Consider the following 25,954-nt stretch of genomic DNA (forward strand, 5'->3'; position numbering starts at 1 on the left):
CATAAGACTTACCCTGGTTGGTCGTACAGAAGTGCAACACATTGCACTTATCTGCATTAAATTCCATCTACCATTTTTCAGCCTATTTTCCCAACTGATCCAGATGCAAGCCATGATGGGCTTCCTCACTGTCCACTACACCCTCAATCTTGGTGTCATACACAAATTTGCTCATCCAGTTAACCACATTATCATCCAGATCATTGATATAGATGACAACAACAAAGGATCCAGCACTGATCTCTGTCACAGGCCTCCAGTCAGAGAGGCAACCATCTACTACCACTCCCTGGCGTCTCCTAGAAAGCCAATATCTAACCCAATTTACTATCTCACCCTGAATACTGAGCAACTGAACCTCCTTGACCAACCACTCATGTGGGACCTGGACAACAGTCTTACTAAAGTCCATGTAGACAACATCCACTGCCTTGCCTTCATCAACCTTCCTGGCAACTTCTTCAAAAAACTCTATAAGATCAGTTAGACACAACCAACCACACACAAAGTCCCTGACTCTCCAAATACTTGTATATCTGGTCCCTTAGAATACCCTCCAATAACTTTCCCACTACCGATGTCAGGCTTACCAGCTTATAATTTCCTGGTTTATATTTAGAGCCTTTCTTAAACACTGGCTTTCCCCCATTCCTCTGGTATCTCTCCTGTTTCTAAAGATTATTTAAATATCTCTGCTAGGGCCCTGGTAATTTCTGCACTTGCGTCTCTTGGGGTCTGACGGAATACCTTGTCAGGCCCTGGGGATAGTTATCCACTCTAATTTGTCTCAAGACAGCAAAAACATAACTTATTCTTACAATTAAAGGCATTTTTTATATATATATGGCAAGGCTAGTATCTATTACTCCTCCCAATTGCCCTTGAGATGTTTTTGAACTGCCTATTTGTTCTCATGGAGAAGGTATTGTGGTACATGTGGTAAGGCAAGGATTGAAAACAATGTCCAGGTGAGGATGACTGCAGTGGTGTGTAGTCAAACCCAGATAAGAGAGATCTTTGAAGTGAGACCACTGAAGGCACCTCTGTTTATTACAGACGAGATAGATGGAGGTGACTATGACAGATGAGTGAGACCTTAAACAAAAGAGGGTGCCAGAAACAGACATGATAGGGATAATGGAAAGATGTGAAACACAGCCATCATCTAAGAGACTTAAAAGTACTAACTTCAAAGTAGCATCGGTTTCCAAATTGTAGTTTTTATTGACTTGTAACATCTCTGTTGTGAAAGGTGATTGATCTTGCAAGTAAGGAATTCAGACATGTACAATTTACCAAATGATCAATATCCATAACTCATAAGCCAGTTCTGTATAAAAATAGCAGGTTTTCTGTCCTGGCTTCACAGCAGTGCGGGAGACAAGGGCCATGGGTTCTTCTTGTGCACAAGTAAATAAAGTATGATCGAGTCCGAAGAGTGCATGTGTCCTGGGCCTAGTTGTCTTAATTATTTTATTATCGGCAATGATAGTATTCCTATACTGCTGCTGAGAAGAGAGTTGCAGGATTTAGACCAAGGACTGCACTGGCTTGAAGGGGAGCTGACAAATACATCAGTTCTTGCTTTGGTAGGTCCTGTCAGAGGAACCTAGGTAAATAACTTTAGTGCATTTTGCATCGATTTTGGAGGGATGAACGTGCAAGGAAGTTTACAGAGCATCAATCATACACTCTGCATTGACTTTAATTTTTTTTTTAAATCGAATGTTAAATAGGCTCCATTATCAGACAATTAGTTTATTAATGTAGAATACTGCAAGTCTGGTTCACTGGCTCAATAGCAAGACTGAAGCTTGTGTTGCCTTGGTGGTTGAGCGGACCAGGCCCTCACACATGGTGTCACCTGTTACAGCTGCCAAGATAGGGAGGGAGAGAGCAGAAGCCTCTGTGAGCACGCTGGAATCCATACTAGGTTGGCAGCTGGACCCTCTTGTTGGCATATGCTCAGTGCTGGCCTCTAGTGTTTGCTCAGTGGAAAAACGGGCTGGGAAAGGATAACATCCCCTACATCATTAATCTACAGACCATGCCACTCAGGGACTTGGGCTATACATTTTTTGTGTGACTATATGTTTTCTGCTATCATAACTATATGTGCTATATGCTGCTGGTACTGTATCTTGACTTTGGCCCCAGAGGAATGCTGTTTCGTTCGGCTGTATTCATGTAAGGTTTAAGGATAATTAAATTGAACTTTAGTTCATCTAAAATTTAGTAAAGAAGTTACTGTTATGAAAACCCACTTTGGCTGAGGGAAATACTGTACGTATTCACAACATCATTTATCTTGGGAAACTGGCAATCCTTGTTGCAATCTTTCTGCCTTTAATTCTTCCACCTTGATTTTTGCCCTTAACAAGTCTTCCTCTAATGCTTGTTTTCTTTTAAGGCTTTCCCTTTTTTCATCGAGGTATAGTCCAAACTTCCTTTGATTTTCCATAATTATCTCATGCTCCTCTGCTGACATCCACTGTGGTTCTCCATCCTCATGTCCGGTCATGCGATGTGAAGAACCTTGGTGACGGTGTTGATATCTGACCAAATAATCTTCTCTTCTTGCAGGTCGAGGAGATGGTGTTAGAGATACTCGTTCCTCACAGGAGGAAAACGGTGTAGCAGAGCCATTTGTGGCCTCCTGAGTCTCCTTCCTCTTCTGGTGCTCAGCACTTTCATTTGGTTGTGATGGAAGGGTTAATACTGGAGGAGGCTTTTCTTCAGGTTCAGGTTCTGACTCTGGTGTAATCCAATCAGAACAGGAGTGGGATGGATGATCAGAGGTTCCAGACTGAGGATGCAAGCTGGCAGGCTGTTCCACACAAGAACCTTGTTCAGATGCAGAATTTCCACCAAGCCTAAAGAACAGATACATATAGATAAAATTGATGCAATGAATTGGAGGAAACCATTAAAATACCATGGATTCCAGTTAATAGGGTCATCCTGAAAGAACAAAAACCAATCAAGCAAATTACCGAGATTCCCTTTAGTTTATTTGGGACTCCATGCTCTTAATTGGGACAGGAGACTGTTGCCAAGCAGGTTCTAACCAGTGTCAGTCGTGTGCACTTGTGTGGCCATTAGACACTACAGAGCAAACAGTTTTTAAAATAGTGTCAGTTGCATTTGCATCTGTTGGGTTATCAACTTGGGCTGATGGACACAGACTCAATGATTTGCGATCATTGTTTCTATTATTTTGACTTCATGCATAAAGGCAATCTGTTATCTGTTCTAGGTGTCTATGCTGATTTTGTTCTTTACAGTCAATCAAAAGTACAAATGCTGATTATGTCCTTCTGGTGAAGATAGAGTCATAAAGATAGAAGTACAGCAAAGAAACCAGCCCTTCAGCCCATCTATTCTGTGTTGAAACTATTCAAACTGCCTAATCCCATCCACCTCTGAGAACATAGCCCTCTAAATCCCGATTATCCATTTACCTATCCAAGCTTCTTTTAAACGTTGAAATTGAGCTTGCATGCACCACGTATGCTGGCAGCTCATCCTACGCTCTCAGAATCCTCTGAGTGAAGAAGTTTCCACTCGTGGTCCCCTTAAACTTTTCACCTGTCACCCATAACCCATGACCTCCAGCTGTAGTCCCAGCCAACCTCAGGTGGAAAAAGCCTGTACTTACCCTATCTATATCTCCTTTAATTTTGTCTACCTCTATCAAATCTCCTCTCAATCTTCTAAAGAATACAATCCTAACCTATCAATCTTTCCTTATAACTCAGATCCTCCAGACCCATCATCCTTGTAAATTTTCTCTGTACTCTTTTAAACCTTGCTTAGATCTTTCCTGTAGGTAGGTGACCAAAACTGTACACAATACTCCAGATTAGACATCACCAATGCCTTATACAACTTCAACATGACACCCCATCTTCTACACGCAGTACATTGAATTTTGAAGGTCAATGTGCCAAAAGGTTTCTTTACAACCCTATCTACATGTGATGCCACTTTCAACAACTTATAGACCTGCACTCCCAGATCCCTTTGTTCTACCACACTCCTCATCGCCCTACTGTGCAAGACCTGGCTGGTCCTACTGAAGTACAAATTCCACCTGCCATTTTTCCAGCTGATGCAGATCCCTCTGCAAGCCATGATAGTCTTCCTCACTGTCCAGTACGCTCCCCATTTTTGGTGTCATCCACAAATTTGCTGATTCAGTTAGCTACGTTATGACCCAGATCAATGATATAGATGACAAACAACACACACAACAAAGGATCCCTGCGGCACTCCATTAGTCACAGGCCTCCAGCTGAGAGGCAACCATCAACTACCACTCTCTGGTTTCTCATACAAAACCAATGTCTACTACCTCATCCTGAATGTCAAGCGATTCAACTTTCTTGACTAGCCTCCCATGCAGGACGATGTCAAATAAGGTCATTTGGTCATCAAGCCTGCTCCATAATTTCATCATGGCTGATTCAATTTTCCTCTCAGCCCCAATATCCTGCCTTCATCCACATATCCCTTTATGATGTGACCAACCAAGAATCTATCAATGTCTGCCTTAAATATACATAAAGACTTGACCTCCACAGCTACCTGTGGCAATGAATTCCACAGATTCACCACTCTCTGGCTAAAGAAATTCCTCCTCATCTCTGTTCTAAATGGACGCCCCTCTATTCTGAGGCTGTATCCTCTGGTCTGAGACTCCCCCCCCCCCCCCCACAGGAAACATCCTCTCCACATCCAGTCCATCAAGGCCTTTCATTATTTGATAGGGTTCAATTCAGTCACCCCCCTCATTCTACTGAATTGCAGTGAATACAGACCCAGAGCCATCAAATGCTCTTCATGTCAAGCCATTCAATCCTGGAATCATTTTCGTGAAAGTCCTTTAAACCCTCTCCAGTTTCAGCATATCCTTTCTAAGAAAGGAGCCCAAACCTGCTCACAAACTTAGAGGTGTCACCAGTGCTTTATGATGATTCAATTTTACATCCTTGCTTCTATATTCTAGTCCTCTTGAAATGAAAGCTAACATTGCATTTGCCTCCTTCACCAATCTCAACCTGCAAATTAACCTTCAGGAAATCCTGCACAAGGACTCCCATGTCCTTTTGCATCTCAGGTTTTTGTGTTCTCTCTCCATTTAGAAAACAGTTAAACCCTTTCATTTCTTCTACCATACACTTCCTGACACTGCGTTCCATCTGCCATTTCTTCACCCATTCTCCTAATCTGTCCTTCTGTAGCTTCTCTACTTCCTCAGAACTACCTTCCCCTCCACCTATCTTCAAATCATCTGCAAACTTTGCAACAAAATAATCTATTCCATCATCCAAATCATTGACATAAAACACAAAAACAAATCAGTCCCAACACAGTGGAACACCACTTATCACTGTCAGCCAGTCAGAAAAGACTCCCTTTATTGTTATTCTTTGCCTCCTGCCAACCAGCCATTATTTCATCCATGCTAGAAGAATCTATCATGGGCTCATAGCTTGTTAAGCAGCCTCATGTGTGGCACCTTGATAAAGGCCTTCTGAAAATCCAAGTATACAACATTAACAATTCTCCTTTCTCTAGCCTGCTTGTTATTTTCTCAAAGAATTCCAACAGATTTATCAGGCAAGACTTTCCTTTGAGGAAACCATGCTGATTACGGCCTATCTTATCATGTGCCTCCAAGTACCCTGAGATCTCATCATTAGTAATCAACTCTAACATATTCCCAATCACTATAGGTCAGACTAACTGGCCTATAGTTTCCTTTCTTCAGCCTCTCTCCTTTCTTGAAGAGTGGAGTGATATTTGCAATTTTCCAGACTTCTGGAACCATTCCAGAATCTAATGATTCTTGAAAGATTATTACTAATCTTTCAGCATACAGAGAGAAGGTGCAGTGGTTAACGGACTGGTGCAGAGCCAACAAACTATCTCTGAATGTGAACAAACAAAAGAGATGGTTTTTGGCTTCAGGAGAGCACAGAGCGACCACTCTCCGCTGAACATTGACGGCTCCTCCATTGAGATCATTAAGAGCATCAAATTTCTTGGTGTTCACCTGGTGGAGAATCTCACCTGGTCCCTCAACACCAGCTCCATAGCCAAGAAAGCCCAGCAGCGTCTGTACTTTCTGCGAAGGCTGAGAAAAGTCCATCTCCCACCCCCCATCATCATCACATTCTACAGAGGTTGTATCAAGAGCATCCTGAGCAGCTGCATCACTGCCTGGTTCGGAAACTGCACTGTTTTGGATTGCAAGACCCTGCAGCTGATGGTGAGGTCAGCTGAGATCATCACTGGGGTCTCTCTTCCCGCCATTACAGACATTTACGCTACACGCGGCACCTGCAAAACTAACAGCATTATGAAGGACCCCATGCACCCCTCGCACAAACTCTTCTCTCTCCTGCCATCTGGCAAAAGGTACCGAAGCATTTGGGCTCTCACAACCAATTTGTGCGACAGTTTCTTCCCCCAAGCCATCAGACTCCTCAATACCCAGAGTCTACACTGACATCTACACCATTTATTATTATATTGAAATTTGTCCTCTACTGTGCCTATTGTCTTGTTTATTATTAATTAATTATTGTACTGCCCTGCACTGTTTTGTGCACCTTATGTAGTCCTGTGTAGGTCTGTGGTCTAGTGTAGTTTTTCTGTTGTTTTACGTAGTCCAGTATAGCCTTGAGTTGTCTCACATTGTTGAGTGTAGTTTTGTGTTGTTTCATGTAGCACCAGGGTCCTGGAGGGATCATTGTTTTATTTTTACTGTGTAATGTACCAGCAGTTTATGGTCAAAATGACAATAAAAAGTGACTTGACTTGACTAATGCCTCCACAATCCCTTCAGCCACCTCTTTCAGAACTCTGGTCCAGGTGACTTATCTACCTTCAGACCTTTCAGTTTCCCAAATGCCTTACCAAAGTCCATGTTGTCAACATCCACAGCTTTGCTTTCATCCACTTTCAAGTCAAGTCAAGTCAAATCAAGTCACTTTTTATTGTCATTTCGACCATAACTGCTAGTATAGTACACAGTAAAAACGAGACAATGTTTTTCAGGACCATGGTGGTACATGAAACAATACAAAAACTACACTGAACTACATGAAAACAACACAGAAAAAAGCTACACTAGACTACAGACCTACCCAGGACTGCATAAAGCGCACAAAACAGCACAGGCATTACAATAAATAATAAACAAGACAATAGGCACAGGAGAGAGCAGTACGTTGGTGTCAGTCCAGGCTCTGGGTATTGAGGAGTCTGATGGCTTGGGAGAAGAAACTGTTACATAGTCTGGTCGTGAGAGCTCGATAACTTCCTTTAAGAATCCCTAAAAGAGTGGTTAGATATGATCTACCACGCATGAAGCCGATCAGTCCATGTCTATCCAAATACTAATACATCCAGTCCCTTAGAATACCTTCCAATAAGTTTCCCACAACTGATGTCAGACACACTGGCCTATAACTTCCTGGTTTCTGTTTAGAGCCTTTTTTTTTTACAAAAACAGCAGAATAACATTGGCTATCCTCCAATCATCTGGTACCTCCCCTGTCACTAAGGATGTTTTAAATATCTCTGCTAGGGACCCAGCATTTGCTTCCCTTAGAGTCCAAGGGAACACCCTGTCAAGCCCTGGAGAGTTATTCACCCTGATTTGCCGCAGGACAGCAAACACCCCCTCCTCTGTAATCTGTACCGGGTCCATGAAGTCGATGTTGCTTTGCATCACTTTTACAGACTCTATATCACCATCTCCTGAGCAAATACAGATGCAAAGAATTCATTTAAGATCTCTCCCATTTATTTTGGCATGACACATGGATTACCATTCTGGTCTTCCAGAGGACCAATTTTGTCCCTTGCAATCTTTTTGCTCTTAACATACCTGTAGGATCCTGTAGGATTCTCCTTCACCTTGTCTGCTAGAGTACCTTTTAGCCTTCCTGATTCCTTTCTTGTATTCTCTTGCATTTCTTATACTCCTTAAGCACCTCATTTGTTCCTATTTGATCTGCTATGCACCTCCTTTGTTCTCTTAACCAGGGTCTCAATATCTCTTGAAAAACAAGGTTCCCTACATGTGCTATCTTTATCTTTTATTCTGACAGGCACATACTCTCAAAATTTTGATTTTGAACACCTCCCACTTTCCAAGTGCACCTTTGCCAGAAAACAGCCTGTCCCAATCCACACTTGCCAGATGATTTCTGATATCATCAAAATTGGCTTTACTCCAATTTAGAATCTCAACACATGGACTAGATCTATCTTTTTGCATATTTACTTTGAAAGTAAAGGCATTGTGGTCACTGGATGCAAAGCGTTCCCCTACACAAACTTCTGTCACCTGCTCTGTCTCATTCCCTAATAGAAGATCAAGTATCACATGCTCTCTCATTGGGACTTCTACGTACTAATGAAGGAAACTCTCCTGACAAACTTCATCTGATCTAGTGCTTTTACAATATGGGATTCCCAGTCAAAGTGTGGAAAGTTCTATAACAACCTTACGTTACTTACAATAGCCTGTGATCTCTTTACAAATTTGTTTCTCTAAATCCCTAAGATTATTGGGTGGTCTGTAATTGTAGCTCCATTGACATAGTCACATCTTTTCTACCCATAACACCTCATTAGTCGAGTACTCCAGTCTCCACTGTGCTGTTGGGTAGGATTTAAACACAGCCACAATGAAGGAAGTGGAGATACATTTCCACGGCAGGATGGTCCACTACTCGGAGAGCGACCTGCAAATGGAAATGTTTCCTTGTGCCTACTGCCCTTCATCTTCTTGGTGATAGAGGTTGTCTGTCAGACTAACCTGGACTCTCACAAATTTATACAGATATACTGTAGAGAGCATTCAAATTGAATGCATCACCATCTGGTATGGAGGGGCCACGGTACAGGATCATAAAAAGCTGCAGCAAGTTGTAAGTTCAGCCAGCTCCATCATGGGCACTAGCCTCCCCACCAGTGAGGCTATCTTCAAAAGGGCAGCATCTATCATTAAGGATCCCATCACCCAGACAAGCCCTCTTCTCATTGCTGCTATTAAAGAGGCAGCACAGGAGCCTAAAGACACACACTCAAATGTTTTAGGAACAACTTCTTCCCCTCACCCATCAGATTTCTGAATGGACATTGAACCCATGTACACTATCTCAGTATTTTCCTCTTTTTGTACTACTTAATTATATACATTTCTTAATATTATTTCTTGTAATTTATGACTTTATTATGTATTGCACTGTACTGCTGCAGCAGAACAACAAACTTCATGACATATGCCAGTGATAAAAACCTGATTCTGAGACTTTCCAGAAACTCCAACCATTGCTACTCTACAGTCATCCTTGCTATTGTCCCCTTCCAAACAACGTTAGCCAACTCCTCACATGCCTCTGCAGTTTCCTTTACTCCAATGGAACACCAATCCAACTTCTCACTCTCAAACTTTTAGAACTGAGATGAAGAGAAATTCCTTTAGCTAGGGAGTGGTGAATCTGTGGAATTATTTGTCACTGACAGCTGTAGAGGCCAAGTGTTTATGTATATTTAAGGAAGAGATTCTTTAAGGAGAGAACAGATTCTTGATTGGTCAGGGCATGAAGGGATATGGGGAGAATGCAAAAGTGCTAGGCAGACTGCAAGATCTTAAGGTGGATAAGTCACCTGGACCAGATGGAATACACCCCAGAGTCCTGAGAGAAGTTGCTGAAGAGATAACAAATGCATTGTTCATGATCTCTCAAAAATCACTTGATATTGGCATGATCCCAGAGGACTAGAAGACTGTAAATGTCAATCCACTTTTTAAAAGGGAAAACTGTAACAGAAAGGAGATTATAGGTCAGTTAGCCTAGCCTCAGTGGTTGGAAAAGCGTTGGAATCTATTACTAAGAATGAGGTTTCTGGGGATTTGGAAACTAATTATAAGATAAGTCAAAGTCAGCATGGTTTCTGTTGAGGAAAATCTTGCCTGACAAATCTGTTGGAGTTCTTCGAGGAAGTAACAAACAGGATGGACAAAGGAGAGGCAGTGGATGTCATTTATCTTGGTTTTCAGAAGGTGTTGGATAAGGAGCCACAAATGGGGCTGCTTAACATGAACTGATTGTGGATTTCAGGAAGGGTAAGACGAAGAAGCACATACTAATCCTCATAGAGTGATCAGAAGTGCAGAGAGTGAGCAGCTTCAAGTTCCTGGGTGTCAAGATCTCCGAGGACCTAACCTGGCCCCAACATATCAATGCAGTTATAAAGAAGGCAATACAGCAGCTATATAGGAGTTAGAAGAGATTTGGTATGTCAACAAATACACTCAAAAACTTCTATAGTTGTACCACGGAGAGCATTCTGACAGGCTGCATCACTGTCTGGTATGGAGGGGCTACTGCACAAGACCAAAAGAAGCTGCAGAGAGTTGTAAATCTAGTCAGCTCCATCTTGGGTACTAGCCTACAAAGTACCCAGGACATCTTCAAGGAGCTGTGTCTCAGAAAGGCAGCGTTCATTATTAAGGATCTCCAGCACCCAGTGCATGCCCTTTTCTCACTGTTACCATCCATCAGATTGCTGAGGCACACACTCAGCAATTCAGGCTTCCTAAATGGACGCTGAACCCTTGGACACCACCTCACTTCTTAAATATATTGTGGTGACCCACTTTCTGTGCAGGCGAACCGGCTCACAAATAGCCAGCACGCAGGGGGAGACATTGGTAATGCACCTCTGACGTCATTTCCGCCCAGAGAGGGTGGGTGCTAGGGAATAAATGCCAGCACCGCGAAGTTTGAATAAACTAGTCTCGAAACGGCTTACCGACTGCATGTTATCTCTAGCTCTGTATGTAGTACATTGGTGACCCTGACAGTCCAAACGGGATTTGGACCAAAGATGACCGACTCTTCATCTGTTCACGCAGTTTCGCTAAAACTGCCGACTTTCTGGATGCTGCAACCACGCGTGTCTGTTTAGCCAAGCAGAAGACCAATTCCAGATTTTGCAGATATCTTCTGATCCCACGTGTTACTACTACGTGGTGAGCGCCCTTGACCAGGAGACGGCCGCCCAGGTTGCGGATTTCATACAGTCGCCCCTGGAAGAAGGCAGATATGAAGCATTCAAAGCACTGCTCATTGGGACCTTTGGCCTCTCACGGCGTGAGCGGGGTGCCTGCTTGCTTCACCTGGACAGTTTGGGAGGCAGACTGCCGTCAGCATTGATGAACGAGATGCTGACCCTGGCTGACGGACACAAGCCCTGCCTCATGTTCGAGCAAGCGTTCCTGGAGAAACTGCCCGAGGACATACATCTGCTGCTGGCCGACGCAAATTTCAGCGACCCCCGGAAGGTGGCGGCCCGGGCAGACATGCTGTGGAAAGCCAAGAGGGAGAGCTTGGCGTCTGTCAGTCAGATTACCAGGCCACGCGCCCAACAGCGGACCAGACCAGGCCCGGCAGGGGAGTACACACAACACAAAGGCAGGAGTGAGGAGGCCAGTGAACAGTGGTGTTTCTACCACCAGCGGTGGGGCACAAAAGCCCGCAGTTGTCTCCCGCCCTTCAAGGGCCAGGGCCAGGGCCAACTGCCACTAATGACTATGGCGGCTGGCCACCAGGACAGCCTCTTGTATGTCTGGGACAAACAGTTGGGACGCCGCTTCTTGGTCGACACCGGAGTGAAAATCAGCGTCTTGCCCCCGACGGGGTATGACACTCGCGACAGGAAGCCAGGACCCACCCTGAGGGCCGCAAACGGCAGCACGATACAGACCTACGGCACCTGCACAGTGCAGCTGCAGTTCGGTGCCAGCCGGTTCACATGGGACTTCACACAGGCCGCGGTGGCCCAACCAGTCCTGGGGGCGGACTTCTCACAAGCTCACAGCCTGCTGGTCGACTTGCAAGGGAAAAGACTGGTACATGCCAAGACTTTCCAGATGCTTTCCCTGGGTGAGGCCAAGTTGCCGGCCCCACACCTGGATTCCATCACGCTGTTGGACAATGAATTCACCAGAATCCTGGTGGACTTTCCATCGATTCTGGCACTGCAGTTCATGGCAGCCATGCCCAGATGCGGAGTGCAGCACCACATCCCGACCCAGGGACCACCCCTCCACGCCCGCACACGAAGGCTCCCCCAAGAAAAGCTCCAACTGGCAAAGGAGGAGTTCAAGAGGATGGAGGAATTGGGGATCATACGGAGGTCTGACAGCCCATGGGCTTCCCCCCTGCACGTGGTGCCCAAAGCAGCTGGGGGTTGGAGACCATGGGACGACTACCGCAGACTGAACGAGGCTACAACTCCAGACCGCTACCCCGTGCCGCACATACAAGACTTTGCAGCAAACCTGCATAGGGCAAGAATATTTTCCAAAGTAGACCTCGTCTGGGGATACCATCAAATCCCGGTGCACCCTGAAGACATCCCCAAAACAGCACTTATCACCCTGTTCGGCCTGTTTGAGTTCCTCCGAATGCCGTTCGGCCTGAAGAATGCCACACAGACGTTCCAGCGGCTAATGGATGAGGTGGGACGCGACCTGGACTTTGCATTCATCTATTTGGATGACATCCTTATAGCCAGCAGTAGTCTCCAGGAGCATCTGTCCCACCTCCGCCAGCTCTACTCCTGCCTGAGTGATTTCAGCCTCACGATCAACCCAGCCAAATGCCAGTTCAGTCTCGATACCATCGACTTCCTGGGCCACAGGATTACCAAAGACGGGGCAACACCTCTGCCCGCCAAGGTAGACACGATCCGCCACTTTGCTCGGTCCAATACGGTCAAAGGCCTGGAGGAGTTCGTTGGTATGGTGAACTTCTACCACTGTTTCCTCCCCTCAGCAGCCCGTATCATGTGCCCTTTGTACACCCTGATGTCGGGTAAAGGCAAGGACATTACTTGGGACGAGGAGGCCGTGGCTGCTTTTGTTAAAGCCAAGGAAGCCTTGGCAGATGCCGCGATGCTGGTCCACCCCAGAACGGACATTCTGACTACACTCATGGTGGATGCATCCGACACAGCAGTCGGTAGGGTGCTGGAGCAGCTCATCGAGGGGCGCTGGCAACCCCAGGCATTCTTCAGCAAGCACCTACGACCACCCAAACTCAAGTACAGTGCTTTCGACCGGGAGCTATTGGCACTGTATCTGGCAATCCAGCATTTCAGGTACTTCTTAGAAGGCAGGCCGTTCATCGCGTTCACAGACCACAAACCGTTGATCTTCACGTTCACAAAGGTGTCTGATCCCTGGTCGGCTCGCCAGCAGCGACATCTGTCTTACATCTCCGAGTACACAACGGACATCCAGCATGTCTCAGGAAAGGACAACGTCGTGGCGGACGCACTCTCCGGACCAGCTGTCCAGGCCCTGTCCCTGGGGGTGGACTATGCAGCACTGGCGGAGGCGCAGCAGGCAGACGACAAGATGCCCAGCTACAGGACCGCAGTCTCGGGTTTGAGCTGCAGGACTTTCTCGTAGGCCCAGGTGAGAGGACCCTCCTGTGCGACATGGCTACCGGCCAACCTCGCCCCATCGTCCCGGCAGCCTGGAGGTGGCGAGTTTTCGACTCCATACACAGTTTGGCACACTCATCTATCAGGACAACCGTCCGGCTGGTCTCCAGCAAGTTCACGTGGCACAGACTTCGCAAGCAGGTCAGTGAATGGGCCAGAACGTGCACGCAGTGCCAAACAGCCAAGGTGCAGCAGCACACCAAAGCCCCGCTGCAGCAGTTCGAACCCACCAACCGGAGGTTCGACCACATTCATGTGGATATCGTGGGCCCCCTACCAGTGTCCCGAGGAGCGCGGTACCTCCTAACCATGGTAGACCGGTTCACGAGGTGGCCAGAGGCGGTCCCGCTCACCGACACATCTGCCGATTCCTGCGCCCGAGCACTGATTGCAACCTGGGTAGCACGCTTCGGGGTACCGGCCCACATTACCTCCGACAGAGGCGCCCAGTTCACCTCCAGCCTGTGGTCGGCTGTGGCCAGCCTGTTGGGAACGCAGCTACACCACACTACTGCCTACCACCCACAGTCGAACGGACTAGTGGAACGCTTCCACCGTCACTTGAAGTCGGCTCTCATGGCCCGCCTGAGAGGACCTAACTGAGTGGACGAGCTTCCCTGGGTCCTGCTTGGAATTTGCACAGCGCCCAAAGAGGATCTGCATGCCTCGTCGGCTGAGTTGGTGTACGGCGCACTCCTGGCTGTCCCAGGAGAGTTAATACCAGCCCCAAGGGGGCAAGAGGAAGAACCCGCAGCAGTCCTGGACAGACTACGTGAAAGGCTCAGCAACCTGGCCCCCGTACCGACTTCACAGCACGGACGGACCCCGACCCATGTACCCAAAGACCTGCAGGACTGTAAGTTTGTGTTTGTATGAAGGGGCGGACACTGGGCACCGCTACAGCGGCTGTATGAGGGGCCGTTCAAGGTGATCAACAACGGGTCCACGTACTTTATGGACATTGGGGGGAGAGAGGAGGTGTTCACGGTGGACTGACTCCAACCAGCCCATGTGGACTTGGAGCAGCCGGTCGAGGTTCAGGCACCGTGGTGCAGAGGCAGACGTCCCAAACTGAGGCTGATCCAGACTGTGGACATTGGGGGGGTGTATCGCCGGTTCTGGGGGGTGGGGGGGGTTATGTGGCGACCCACTTTCTGTGCAGGCGAACCGGCTCACAAATAGCCAGCGCGCCGGGGGACACGTTGGTAATAGACCTCTGACGTCATTTCTGCCCGGAGAGGGCGAGCACGGGATTAAATGACAGCGCTGCGAAGTTCGAATAAACTAGTCTCGAAACGGCTTACCAACTGTGTGTCCTCTCTAGCTCTGTAGGTAGTACATTGCTACAACATATTATTTCCTGTTTTGCATAATTTTTAATATATTCAATATATGTTAACTGTGGAGTATTGTCAACAGTTTTGGGCTCAATATCTCAGAAAGGATGTGTTGTCATTTGAGGGAGTCAAGAGGAGGTTCATGAGGATGATTTGGGACTGAAGGGATTAACATATGAGGAGCGTTTGGCAGCTTTGGACCTGTTCTCACTGAAATTTAGAAGAATGCAGGGGGATCTCATTGAAACCGACCAAATGTTGAAAGGACTAGATAGGGTGGTTGTAGAGAGGATATTTCCTATGGTGGGGGTATCCAGGGCACAGCCTCAAAACTTTTAGAACAAAGGTAAGGACGATTTTTTTTTAAGCCAAAGAGTGATGAATTTGGAATGCTCTGCCATAGACTGCAGTGGAGGCCATGTTTGTGGGTACAGTTAAGACGAAAGTTGATCATTTCCTGATTGGTCAGGGCAAAAAAGGATATGGAGAAAGCAGGTGTATGAGGTTGAGTGGGATCCGGGATCAGTCATGATGGAATGGCGGAGCAGACTCGATGGGCTGAATGGCCTAACTCTGCCCCTATATCTTACAGTCAAACTGCAGAGTGCACTGGTGTTGGAGGGAATGGGTATTTTGGTTCATTGGAGGTGGGGGGGATGGTCAGTCAGCAGGGCTGTTTTGGGCTGAGGAGGGGTATCAGAATTCTTGGGAGTTGTAGGAATTGCACTATCTTGGGGAAACAGTAAATATTCTATTACTTGTGACATAAGATATTTGCAGTCGCTGGAAATCTTGAGCCACACACAAAATACTGGAGGAACTCAGCAGGCCAGACAACACCCATGGAGGGAAATAAGCAGTCAACGCTTCGGGCATTGACCCTTCATCAGAACCAGAAAGGAAGGGGAAAGGAGCCAGAATAGGGAAGTGTACAATGTCCTGTGTATGTTACTCAAAGTGGGTTTTTTGGTTTGTTAAGAGTAGGAATGCTTCTTTGATAAGTGTTTCTCTCGCAGTTGTTTTGCTTTATACTTGTTGATATGGTAATTGTATTCATTTGTTAACCAATGGGGAATGTTATTTTGTCTTGTGAGGCTGGGAACTTGGGGGAGGGGTTTTTCGCGGGCTTTTTGGGGGAGAGCGGGAGGAAGACGTCGAGGAAGGTGGACGTGCGCTGCACTGCTCGGAAGACCACCGGGCGTGGTCCTAGGTGCGAAGACGTGGAGGTCGAAGGCAAGCGACGAGGGGTCGAATGGTTCGATGTTTGAGCTCCAACGATGTGCACTAAACTGACTGAACTTTGATAAGTTGGCGCCTTTTTGTTTTTTTCCCTTGCATATATATTGTATTGCCTAATACTCTTTTAATTTTAGTAAACTCTTTAAAGTGTATTTCATAACGGTATTTGTTGTGGGTTTGATACTGTGGGCGGGCGCGAGGCATAAACTCGATTCTCACAGCACCTGCGTGTACGGGAGGTGGGATTGGTGTGTGGCTGGATCTCCTTTTCCCCTAGACATATACCAGCCTGTTGGGTAAGTGTTACATTTGTGAGGGCTTGTCTGGGATTGGATTGTCAGGGGCTGTGGAATCGCGCAGGCAGCAGAGCGGAGATGGACAGAGGTAAGATTGTTAGCTGGTGCGAATTTGAAGGTGTACCGGCGCAGTATGCCTGTGCAGTGAGCAGATTGAATTTTCGAGTTTTGGGAGACGCGATAGTGCGGGGCTTAAGTTCAGTGAAGGGTATTGGGCAGGTAGAATTGGTAGCTAGATGGTGTGGTAAAGAGGTAGAGTCTAGCTGGGTGTTGGTTCGTACGAGTGCTGACGTCAGGACGTTGGAACTGCCGGCGACGGTCAGTGTACCGGGGGAGGCGGGGCCATGGGGGCTCCACACCCTCTCTGAGGATGAGGCTGAGGAGCTAGAGCTAGAGGTGGACCCCAGAGAGGTGCCTGGCACTAGTAAAGGGAGGTGGGAGGAGGGAGTCGTGACTAAGCCCCGCTCCCCAGGTAGGATGGAAGCTATTTTTTCTCGGGGCGAGTTTGATGTTGGCTGCTCCAAAAGCACTCGCCACACCATCCGGGTGACGGAAGACACCCCGTTCTGAGAGAGATCCTGGCGGCTGGCTCCGGCAGATGTTGAGGATGTGTGGCAGCACTTGTGCAAGTTGAAGGAGGCCGGAATCATAGCTGAGTCTCGAACTCCTTATGCGTCCCCAATAGTGGTGGCACGGAAGAAGAATGGACGAGTGTGCATGTGTGGTGACTACAGGACTTTGAATCGGCGAACTGTCCCTGATCAATATACTGTCCCAAGAGTCGAGGATGCGCTGGCCTGCCTGAGCGGTGCGAATGGTTCAGTGTGCTGGACTTAAGAAGTGGGTATTACCAGATCCCGATGAGTGCGGCCGACAAAGAGAAGACCGCTTTTATCTGCCCGCTGGGGTTCTTTCAGTTCGAACAAATGCCCCAAGGCATATCGGGAGCCCCAGCCACCTTCCAGAGGCTCATGGAGAGAACTGTGGGGGATATGAATCTGTTAGAGGTGCTGGTGTACCTGGACGATAGTGTTTGGATCGACTTTGGAGGAACATGAGGAGAGGCTGTTGAAGGTGTTGGGCCGGCTTAATGAAGAAGGGTTGAAGCTTTCCCTAGACAAATGCCAGTTCTGCAGGTCATCGGTTAGCTATGTTGGCCATATCTTTTCGCAAGAGGGAGTGGCTACTGATCCAACCGAGACCCCAGAAAGTGGGTGCTCTGCGCTCATTTTTGGGGTTTTGTGGGTATTACCGCCGATTTGTGAAAGGATATACAAAAGTGTGTCATCCGTTGACTCAGCTGTTGTGTGGCTGTCCCCCGGTGGGAAAGAAAAAGAAGGGGGACCAGAGACAGGATACTGGAACCTGGTGGAACCTTTTGGCTCGAGATGGGATGATCGATGTGAAGAGGTGCTCCGATCTTTGAAAAGGGCGCTGACCCAGGCCCTGGTGTTGGCTTTTGCCGATCCCCAGCAGATCCGTGCTGCACATGGATGCCAGCCGAGAGGGTCTCGGGGCTGTTCTGTACCAGGAGCATGGCAAAGCATTGAGGCCGGTAGCCTTTGTCAGCCGAAGCTTGTCGCCATCTGAGAGAAACTATCCCACTCACAAGTTGGAGTTCCTGGCGCTGAAGTGGGCGGTGGTGGACAAGCTGGGCGATTACCTTTACGGAGCCAAGTTTGAGGTGAGAACGGTTAACAATCCTCTCACTTATATTTTGACTTCGGCGAAGCTGGATGCCACAGAAATCGGTGGCTGGTGGCTTTGTCTGTATATGATTTCAGCCTGAGGTACCGCCCCAGAAGCAAGAATATCGATGCGGATGCTTTGTCACGTCAGGAGCCGGGGGGGACAGGGGAAGGATGAGGAGTGGGAGAGAGTCCCTGCCCCTGGAGTGAAGGCGATGTGTCAGTTTGCTGTCACCGTGAAGGCCGAGAGAAGAGGGAGGATGGAAAAAGCCGTGGACCACTTGGGGGTTTTTGACGACGCCATACTCCTAGCTTACTGTGACCTGACTGCACTGCGGACTAAACAGTTGCCAGAACTGAGTCCGGGGGAAGTGGCAGCTGCTCAGCAAAATGACCCGGGCATTGGCACAGTGTGGAGAGCGGTCGAGAAGGGGGATGGGGCATTGGCTGAGAAGGCGAAACACCAGTCGTGCCTCTGTTATTGAAGGAGTGGTCTCGGTTAAAGTTAAAGAACCAAATCTTGTACCGGGTAATGGCGCCTCCGGACCAACCCCGCGGTTGGCAACTGGTCCTGCCGGAGGAGTATCGACAGGCTGTACTCCAGGCCTTACATGATGATTCTGGACACTTGGGGGTGGAAAAGACCCACGGATTACTCAAAGACCGGTTCTACTGGCCCCGGATGAGGGGGGAAGTTGAAGAATACTGTAGGGGATGCAGTTGTTGCATCCAGAGGAAGACCGTGTCAGCCTTGGTGGCTCCACTGTCGCATTTGCAGAGTGCGAGACCTCTGGACCTGGTATGTATAGATTTCCTGTCCATTGAGCCTGACACCAACAACACTGCGAATGTCTTGGTCATCACCGATCATTACACTCGCTATGCTCAGGCATTTCCCACCAAGGATCAGAAGGCGACGACAGTGGTGAAGGTGTTATGGGAAAAGTATTTTGTTCATTACGGGCTTCCCAGGCGAATCCATAGTGATCAGGGGCGGGACTTTGAGAGCCGCCTTATCCATGAATTACTGACTATGCTTGGGGTTGAGAAATCCAGGACTACCCCTTATCACCCACAGGGTGATCCTCAGCCTGAGAGGTTCATTAGGACCCTGTTGGATATGCTCGGGACGCTGGAGATTGGGCAGAAAAGTAGATGGCGTTGTCATATTGGACAATTGGTTCACTGTTACAATTGTACTCGCAATGATGCTACAGGGTACTCGCCCTATTATCTGATGTTCAGGCGGGAAGAGAGGTTGCCAATTGACTTGTTTTTTGGGGGTGAAGTGGGTGAATTACCCGGGAAGTCCTATCTAAAGTATGTGTCCGACATGAAGAGGGAGTTACAACGGGCGTACGAGTTGGCCGAGGCGGCGGCTACCAAACAAAATCAGAAGAATAAGATGCGGTATGATCGAAAGGTGAAGTTTGTCCAATTATTGCCGGGCGACCGGGTCCCTTTACGGAATTTGGGACTCCCTGGTAAGCACAAGTTGGCAGATCGATGGGTGGCCAGCCCCTATGTAATAGAGAGCCAGATGCCAAACCTGCCAGTTTACCGGGTGAAACCTGAGGATGGGAAAGGGCCTATCAAGGTACTCCATCGGAATCACCTGCTGTCCCTGGGTCAAGCGGTGCAGGTGGATAAGGAGCCCAAGAGGGAGGTTGCGCCTAGTACAAGGACTCTGCGAGGGCGCGGAGAAAGGGAAGAGCCCGCTGCTGAAAAGCGGGGACGGGTCCCTCACCCGGGAATGGCTACCGATTCGGAAGAGGACGACTCAGATGAGTGGGCCCTGTTCCCATTCGCTGGCGCTCCAGTACCAGAAGAGGAGGCTCCTGGCCCTTCCCATACTGAGTTGGATGAGAGGAGGGAAGGTCTTGAGGGTCAGATGGAGAGGCAGCCAACATTGGGGGGAGAGAGGGTGGAACCCGAGAGTGAGCCGGAGAGATTTCAGGTGAGGGAGGACCCCCGTGAAGAAGGGGGTGAGGGTCTGTCAGGTAGACCTGGGGAGTCCGATCAGTGGGTTCGCAGGTGAAGAGGGAGCCCAGTGGGGCACAAGGGGTATGGAGATCTCAGAGAATTAGGCGCCCCCCGGAGCGGTTGACATATGTGGTGCCAGGAGAACTGTGATTTCTACTGCTCTGGGTAGTTATGTCACTGTTTTCTGCACCTGGGTTGGGTTTTGTGTGTTGCAAGAAGCGTTGGGGAGCTCTGGTAATGCCATGAGGGCATGACATTTGCTGGTGGGGAGAGAATGTACAATGTCCTGTGTATGTTATTCAAAATGGGTTTTTTGGTTTGTTAAAAGTAGGAATGCTTCTTTGATAAGTGTTTCTCTCACAATTGTTTTGCTTTATACTTGTTGATATGGTAATTGTATTCATTTGTTAACCAATGGGGGATGTCATTTTGTCTTGTGAGGCTGGGAACTTGGGGGAGGGGTTTTTCACAGGCTTTTTGGGAGAGAGCGGGAGAAAGACGTCGAGGAAGGTGGACGTGCGCTGCATAGCTCGGAAGACCACCGGGCGTGGTCCTAGGTGCGAAGACGTGGAGGTCGGAGGCAAGTGACGAGGGGTCGAATGGTTCGATGTTTGAGCTCCAACGATGTGCACTAAACTGACTGAACTTTGATAAGTTGGCGCCTTTTTGTTTTTTTCCCTTGCATATATATTGTATTGCCTAATACTCTTTTAATTTTAGTAAACTCTTTAAAGTGTATTTCATAACGGTATTTGTTGTGGGTTTGATACTGTGGGTGGGCGCGAGGCATAAACTCGATTCTCACAGCACCTGCGTGTACGGGAGTTGGGATTGGTGTGTGGCTGGATCGCCTTTTCCCCTAGACATATACCAGCCTGTTGGGTAAGTGTTACAGAAGAGTAAAAACTCGGTGAGACCAGGTGAGAGAGAAGGTGGGTGGGTATTGTTGGTGGGGGGGGGGGGTGTTGGAATGAAGAGAGAAGCTGGGAGGTGATTGGTGTAAAACATAATATGCCTTGTGTTTTATAGGTGGTTGGACAGATTGGGATTCTTGAACTGAAATTCCACAGCTGCCAGAGTGGCATTTGAACTCTGTTGATAGGTAATCCCAGACTCTGGATTATTAGTCCAGCAATTTAACTACTGCATCACTAGTGTGGATTTATGATAGGGTAAACAGCAATCAAAATATCTATTAGTTACCTAAAGAGTGTAACAAACAGCGTAGATGATTAGGGGGGGAAAGTGTCAGAGAACATTGAAATAGGCCCTTTGTCTGTGCTGAACCATTAATCTACCTCGTCTCAAAGACCTGCACCTAAACCATAACCATAACCATAACTCCATTAACATAATGAGATTCCACATAAACACAGAAACATTGACACAATTAGACGTTCAATGTTTGACAAAGAGTTGATTAAAAGGTCAGAAAATAAAATCAGGTTTCATTTGACAAAGAGTAAAATATTAATGAGGCTGGAGACTACATAATCTAATTTGAGTTAATGCAAATGACATGATTTCACAATGTTTTGATATGCATATGACAAAGCTAATCTTAAAGAAATAAATGGACAGAAATCAATGTATAATGTGGAGAAATGATACTCTTACATAAAAAACAGAGTATCAGAAAATATTTATTTAAAATTAAAATGAAATTAGTTGAAAAGGAACACAGGAAACAGGGGAATCTATGAAGTATGAATGGAGCCTGAAAGATACAGAGTTGAAAAAAGCATAGACAGCAGAGACCTGTGAGATTAAAACAATGGACAATGGAGGAGTAACTGGCCACAGTTTATAATATTCAAACTAATAACTCTTTAATTTTACAGGCTCCTTAAGGTTGTCATAGTGGGGGGGGGGGGGTGTGGTAGTGGGAGATGAGCTCCCACTACCTATTAAATGTTCCCAATAGCATGCATTTCAAATAGCCTCTGATAACCAAGTCCAGCTCCTTGCCTTCATGTGTGGCTTAGCTACTATGGCCAGCAGAATCGTTTCTACTGACAGAAGGAGCAGAGGCAGGTCACTGGAGCTTTAAAACCAGTCACTTCGGGTAGATGGGGCTCATCAACAGTGGTTGGCAGCTCATCTCGGAGAAGGAAAACTCTGATCTCAAACCTCTGCTGCCTTGTGGCTACACCCACTCATGGGGAAAGCTTCAGGACTAACCGAGGAACAACATGGAGCTGGAGTCTTGCGTTGAGTTCAATGTTGACTGGTAACTCCTGCAACACCGCTGGTGCCAAGCTGCATTGGCGTCTGCTGTTCCTTTGGATTCATTAGCTGCATGGCGAGCCAGAGCCTGCTGCAAGGGAAACAGTTTGCTCTCCATATTGTACCGCCCTGACCTGCCCTGTATACTGTTAAACTTTCTTAATCTTTAGTTTTAAATTACAGTGGTAAAAGTGTGGTCTTTATTTTTGCAGATAAATGAGTAGCCTCTAGAAATGTTTTGATCAGATTAGATACAGCACATTTGCAGCACCATGTCCTGTCAGTGCAGAATCCATGGAAGGTGGCCTTTGATGAGATAAGGATGATTGACAGAAATTAAATAAATTGATTAAATTAAATAAATATGAATACACAGGTAAAATGGTGCAGCTATAGAGTGTTAAAAGTAAATTTATTATCAGTGGTAAGGAAGGCAAATGCGATGTTGACATTCAAATTGAGAAGACTAAAATACAAGAGCAAGGCTGTAATGCTGAGGCTTTATAAGGCAATGGTCAGACCACACATGGAGTACTGAGAGCACACTGGGCCCCTTTTCTAACAAAAGATGCACTGACACCAGAGAGGGTTCACAAGAATAAATCTGGGAATGAAAGAGTTAACATATGAGTATTTAATGGCTCTAAGCCTGTACTCACTAGAGGTTAGAGGAATTGGGGGGGGGGGGGCTTCTCATTGAAGCATATCAAATATTCAAAAACCAAGATAGAGTGGATGTGGAGAGCATGTTTCTTATAGTGGGAGAGTCTAAGACTAGAAGGCACAGTCTCAGAATAGAGGGACGCCCATTTAGAACGGAGGTGAGGAGAAATTTGTTTAGCTAAGGGATGATGAATATGTGGAATTCATTTCCACAGATGGCAGAGTCATGGGTATATTTTAAGTGGAGGGTGATGGGTTCTTTATTAGTCAGGACATCAAAGGTTATAGGAGAATGGAGCTAAGGGAGATAATAAATCAGCCATAATGGAATGGCAGAGACTCAATGGGCCAAATAACCTAATTCTGCTCCGATGTCTTTTGGTCTTATGGGAAGTGTCCTCTCAATAAATCCCCTGTCAGACCTAAATCTGTTCTATGTCTACTGTACGGTCTCATGGTCTTTGCAGTAGTCATATCATCCATCTGAGAGACAAGAACACCACCAACCAAACTAAAAATCTCCAAATTTAGGATTATTTCCTCATGTTGGTCATCTCAACAAAATTTCTCCTATTGTCATAAAACTCCCCCATGTGTGATCCAATTTTCCCAGTTTCAGACACATGAATGAAATAGCCATTTTAGAACTATGAAAACTCCACCATGGACGGTCCCAAGGTTGGGTATGAGGCCAGCAACCACACCCCACAAAAACCCAGAGCTAAAGAAACCCCAACGGAAGCTCCAAAGACCCCATTTCTGGGAGAGGAAGGATCTTCGATGGGCTACACCTTGAAAGGCTGAAGGACTGGCCCAGGACAGAGGACTCTGGTGAGCTGCTGGCAGTGGCTTATGGCCCAGTAGGGGTGATGGACTGAAGAAGCAGCAAAAATATGAAAAGGGAGTTATTTTAATGTAATATTATACTCTATAAAACTGGAGAATCTTACCTTTGTAAGTCGTCACCATCTACCACCTTCAAAAAGGGTTGTAATATGTGTGGTATCATTTCTAGAATTCTTCTGGTTGGCTCAGAGACGTTTCCTTTATATTCTGGATGCAGCTGTTCTCTTCTGGCTAGCTCTTGTTTGGCGCTTTCTTTAATCCGTTTATATAACGTTCGCAAAGCCTGTGCACTGCGAGATGGGCGACCCACTCCAACAGCATTGTATTGGTGAGCTATGCTTTCCCAGCAACGATTCTTTTCAACTATCACAGCCTGGTTATTCTTATGAACCTCCAGCACTTTAATGTAAGGCTGTACAAGTTTCAACAAATCAATCTTTTCATATATGGTAAAATTTGAGGATCGGTTTGATTTTTTCCCAAGCATGTTTTGTACAGAACACACACACAAACTTCAGAACCTACACTGGCACGGTAAGCTGAAGCCTTACTAGGCCAGCCCTTTTAGACCCACGCCTATCAGGAGGAGTTCTTCGAAATTCCTTTCAGCTTGAGTTCATCCGCAGATCATCTGTGGGCTGACTAAACTAGGCCTGACCTACTTAAGGCTCCAGACTAAAATAAGTCCATACAGCAAGTCCCTGATACTAAGACCAATCAAATGCTGGACTGATTTGTTATCTAATCCGTTTCTTCCCTGCTTTTGTAAGCTTTATCAACACAAATCCCCCGCCAAAGGGTACAGGTGTTCTAAAGCTATCAGTTTGCTGTATTAAACAAAAACCTTCTTAAACAAATTTTGCCTAATCTTTGTGTTGGATAAGAAAACACACTGTAATTACAGCTTTGATATTAAAGACAAACCAGTCTCAAGTCTATATTGAAAATGGGAAAATTTACATGAAACTACGGACAAAGAATTATTCTTCTTGTTAAACTGTATGCAGAAGCATGCTGTAGCCTGTACACTGATCCCTGACAGGGCCCCAGTAATCTTACTGCAGAGCTTTCTGTGTTATTTGCATTCCCTGTGCTATTTCTGATGTCAATCAAGAACTCTGCTTCCTCCATCATGCTAGGATGCAATCTGTGTAATGGGCTGATTATGCTTACACAAGTTTAGTTATTATCATTTATTTTAAATAGGTGAAGTCATTCGCGAGAAAAAACAGACAAACCTAAAAATAAATTAATTTTAAAAATATTCCAAGAAAACATTCAAAGATGGTCCAGTCACAACTAAGAGCATGAAATCTGAGACCATAAACACATGAATCCCATGCAATAACTGAAATCTAACCTGTTCTGCCAAAAATTTAGTTATTTGTTTATAACTGCAATCCCCCTGCTCTACTCATTTTACACTTATGAGAGAGTATATTAACTGGCTGTATCACAGCTTGGTATGGAAACACCAATGCCCTTGAATGGAAAATCCCACAAAAAGTAGTGGATACGGCCCAGCAGATCATGGGTAAAGCTCTCCCCACCACTGAGTATATCTATTTGAAACACAGTGGTAGGAAAGCAGCAGCCGTCATCAGGGATCCCAACCACCCAGGACATGCCCTTTTCTCGCTGCTGCCATTAGGAAGAAGATACAAGACATTCAGGGCTCACACAACCAGTTATAACCCCTCAACCATCAGGCTCTTGAACCAGACAGGATAACTTCACTGAACTTCGCTTGCCCCATCATTGAAAAGTTCCCACAACCTACGGATTCACTTTCAAGTACTCTTCCTCTCATGCTCATTTTACACAGTATATGGCTACTTATTTATATTGGCTTTTGTGCAGTTTGTTGTCTTCTGCCCTAGTTGCATGGTCTTTCATTGATTCTGTTATGGTTACTATTCTAGAGGTTTGCTGAGTCTTCCCACAAGGAAAAAAAAACTCAGTTGTATATGGTGACACACGTGTACTTTGATAATAAAACTTCCTTTTAACTTTACTCCGAACTTTGAAATACCCTAGCAAATTAAATGCATCTATGAAAAATTGATTTCTAGAAAAAAAATCTTGATATATTAAAATTTTATAATATAACATTTCACCAGTAATCAAAAAGAAAATG

The 25,954-nt window shown here is 46.4% G+C and overlaps 2 protein-coding genes across 2 annotated transcripts in view; both read right to left on the reverse strand.

Moving 5' to 3' along the window:
* rad54b (RAD54 homolog B) overlaps positions 1–25,954 on the reverse strand; it is a 201,930-nt gene that overhangs the window by 150,934 nt on the left and 25,042 nt on the right. The gene's annotated exons all lie outside the window — the stretch shown is intronic.
* Positions 1,213–24,304, reverse strand: LOC132402236 (fibrinogen silencer-binding protein). Its single transcript, XM_059985003.1, has 2 exons — positions 23,922–24,304; positions 1,213–2,873 (listed from the first exon to the last, which is right to left on the reverse strand). The coding sequence occupies exons 1-2, from the start codon at positions 24,302–24,304 to the stop codon at positions 2,300–2,302; spliced, it is 957 nt and encodes a 318-aa protein (XP_059840986.1). The 3' UTR covers positions 1,213–2,299.

This window comes from Hypanus sabinus, chromosome 1 (genome assembly GCF_030144855.1).
Source record: "Hypanus sabinus isolate sHypSab1 chromosome 1, sHypSab1.hap1, whole genome shotgun sequence".
In the NCBI taxonomy this organism is placed as follows: domain Eukaryota; kingdom Metazoa; phylum Chordata; class Chondrichthyes; order Myliobatiformes; family Dasyatidae; genus Hypanus; species Hypanus sabinus.

Excerpts from the sequence above, each read along its gene's own strand:
- LOC132402236 (XM_059985003.1), bottom strand. The coding sequence starts at position 24,304 with ATGCTTGGGAAAAAATCAAACCGATCCTCAAATTTTACCATATATGAA. Across the intron at positions 2,874-23,921 it reads GATGGTGACGACTTACAAAG|GCTTGGTGGAAATTCTGCAT; the intron begins GTAAGATTCTCC and ends TCTGTTCTTTAG.